The 2,009-nt window shown below is 38.4% G+C and overlaps 1 protein-coding gene across 1 annotated transcript; it reads left to right on the top strand.

The window, feature by feature from the left end:
* Window positions 1–1,272: 1,272 nt before the first annotated feature.
* SARC_10102 (hypothetical protein) lies at window positions 1,273–1,874 on the top strand (the record flags this gene model as incomplete). Its single annotated transcript, XM_014295861.1, has 1 exon — window positions 1,273–1,874. A coding segment is annotated over exon 1 (355 nt), but the record flags the coding sequence as incomplete, so codon positions are not given.
* Between the last annotated feature and the right edge of the window lie 135 nt (window positions 1,875–2,009).

The raw sequence follows: 2,009 nt of genomic DNA, 5'->3' as shown, positions 1-2,009 counted from the left end.
CATACATACATACATACATACATACATACATACATACATACATACATACATACATACATACATACAGTACACGCACACATACACACACACACACACATATATATATATATATATATTTGTATATATATCAAATATAAATATATGCACAAATATGTCGATATACTTGTAGCTATATAGTTAGCTTCCCTTAATACGCCTCAAGGCTACTTCTAAAATGGGAGAGGTCAACACGTCGATTTGTACAACGCATACCTGTTTAGAATTAGTCTTAATGCTTGACCATACTGTGCGTTGGCCTTTGAATGCCGCCAAGAGGGACTGCAAGTGTTTAACTACGTTCGCAAACTTTGAACTCAGATCATTGAACTCCGGGTCGCTCTCGGGGTTGCTGGGTTTGTAGACGTTGACAGCCTTTTTGATGGTATGAAACATATTGAAATACTTGAAGCTTCTAGAGCGTGTGTATTATAGGGTCGTATAACAGATTATTGTACTTTGTATTCTTTCTGTTTGGCGATGTCTGATGTGTTTTAGAGGATGAAATTACTGTATATAGTATACAATATTGAGGATAGACAGGTTATCACCGATTCACCGCGTCTGTTCTATGGAGACTGTGATCTCTCATATTTTATAAATATATACCAAACCCTGTGCGGATGTGCCGGTTTATAATAACATTCACAATCTACGGTTGTAAATTAATTTACGACAAGCTTATCGATAAAATCAGAGTGCGTCAGTCAACTTCCGCCGGAATCGTCTCATCGTGGATAATTTACCACATCATTGTTGGTTTCTATTTGTACAGTTTAAACCACTTACAACAGTTGAGATGAAGATAAACCCACAGTCTATTGGTTAAGCAAGCGGAACACCAAACCATATGTTTTGATTAGCTATTCAAAGAATATCGGCGATTCATATCTTTGTTCATTGAACTTCAGCTGTAAAAAATATAAACAGTATTTACAATTTTACAGTGTGCGGAAATAGTATTCATTCCACCATAAACGCAAGGGATGGAAAACTTCATTTTTAAAGGAAATAGTGTCTAGATCCAACATATGAGGAAATAGTGACGATACTATTTTAGTCCTAGAGGGCTATAATGATGACTCAGGTGTCATCACTTCTCGCATTTGTTGGCGGGTCCATACGTAAATAAATGTCATCATGATGAACAATAATTTCATAAAAACAAACTTAATTTGTGTAGTTTCTGGGGTATGTATGTAGTATTTATTGTATATGTATGTATTTAAGAAATTTGGTATGCAAGTCTGTTGTTGTTTTTAAGCCAAATATAATACCTAGTAACGAAGGGAAGTGTGGCTCACGTTGCTAACAGCCATTGCAATATAATTTACAAGCCACTAGAGAGAGTGATTTGAACGTATTAGCTCTCCGGTGTCTTTACAGCACTGACACCTGTGATATGCTGCACACGTTAACATATCGGTAGTTTTATCCCTTCTCAGGGTTACGAGCCAAGTATCTTGGAGAAGGTGTGGAGTTGATGCAAACGATGTTTGCGCATATAAAGCATGTGGTACCGAAAGGGGGAACCGTCTTTCTTGGCCATGGCGCAACATGGCAGGCATCCAACTTATGTAGGAAGAGTCTACAGGGTATTCCGTATACATTTGCACATACAGAGCAACGCTTGTTTACAAGTGCACAGACATCAATATTTAGAAATATAGGGAGGCCCCGACGAAATCCGAATCAGAAAGGAACAAGTTTAGTATATAAGAGACACTGTAGAGGCGAGAAGAAAACACCCAGTGCTAAAGAGAAGACAGGCGAGGCTAAATTGAAAGAGAAACCTGAAGGCGAAAATGGGGTTAAGAACAAGGACGGCGGAAAACAAGGTAGAAATGAACGGGAGAGTGTGGACTGCAGCTATAGCCTGGCTGAACAATTAAACATCACACACACACACACACACACACACACACACACATAACACACACACACACACACACACATAACACACAACACACACA

This window comes from Sphaeroforma arctica, assembly GCF_001186125.1.
Source record: "Sphaeroforma arctica JP610 unplaced genomic scaffold supercont1.1137, whole genome shotgun sequence".
Lineage (NCBI taxonomy): Eukaryota > Ichthyosporea > Ichthyophonida > Sphaeroforma > Sphaeroforma arctica.
Note: the sequence above shows the minus strand (reverse complement) of the source record. Positions and strands in the feature narration are given on the sequence as shown.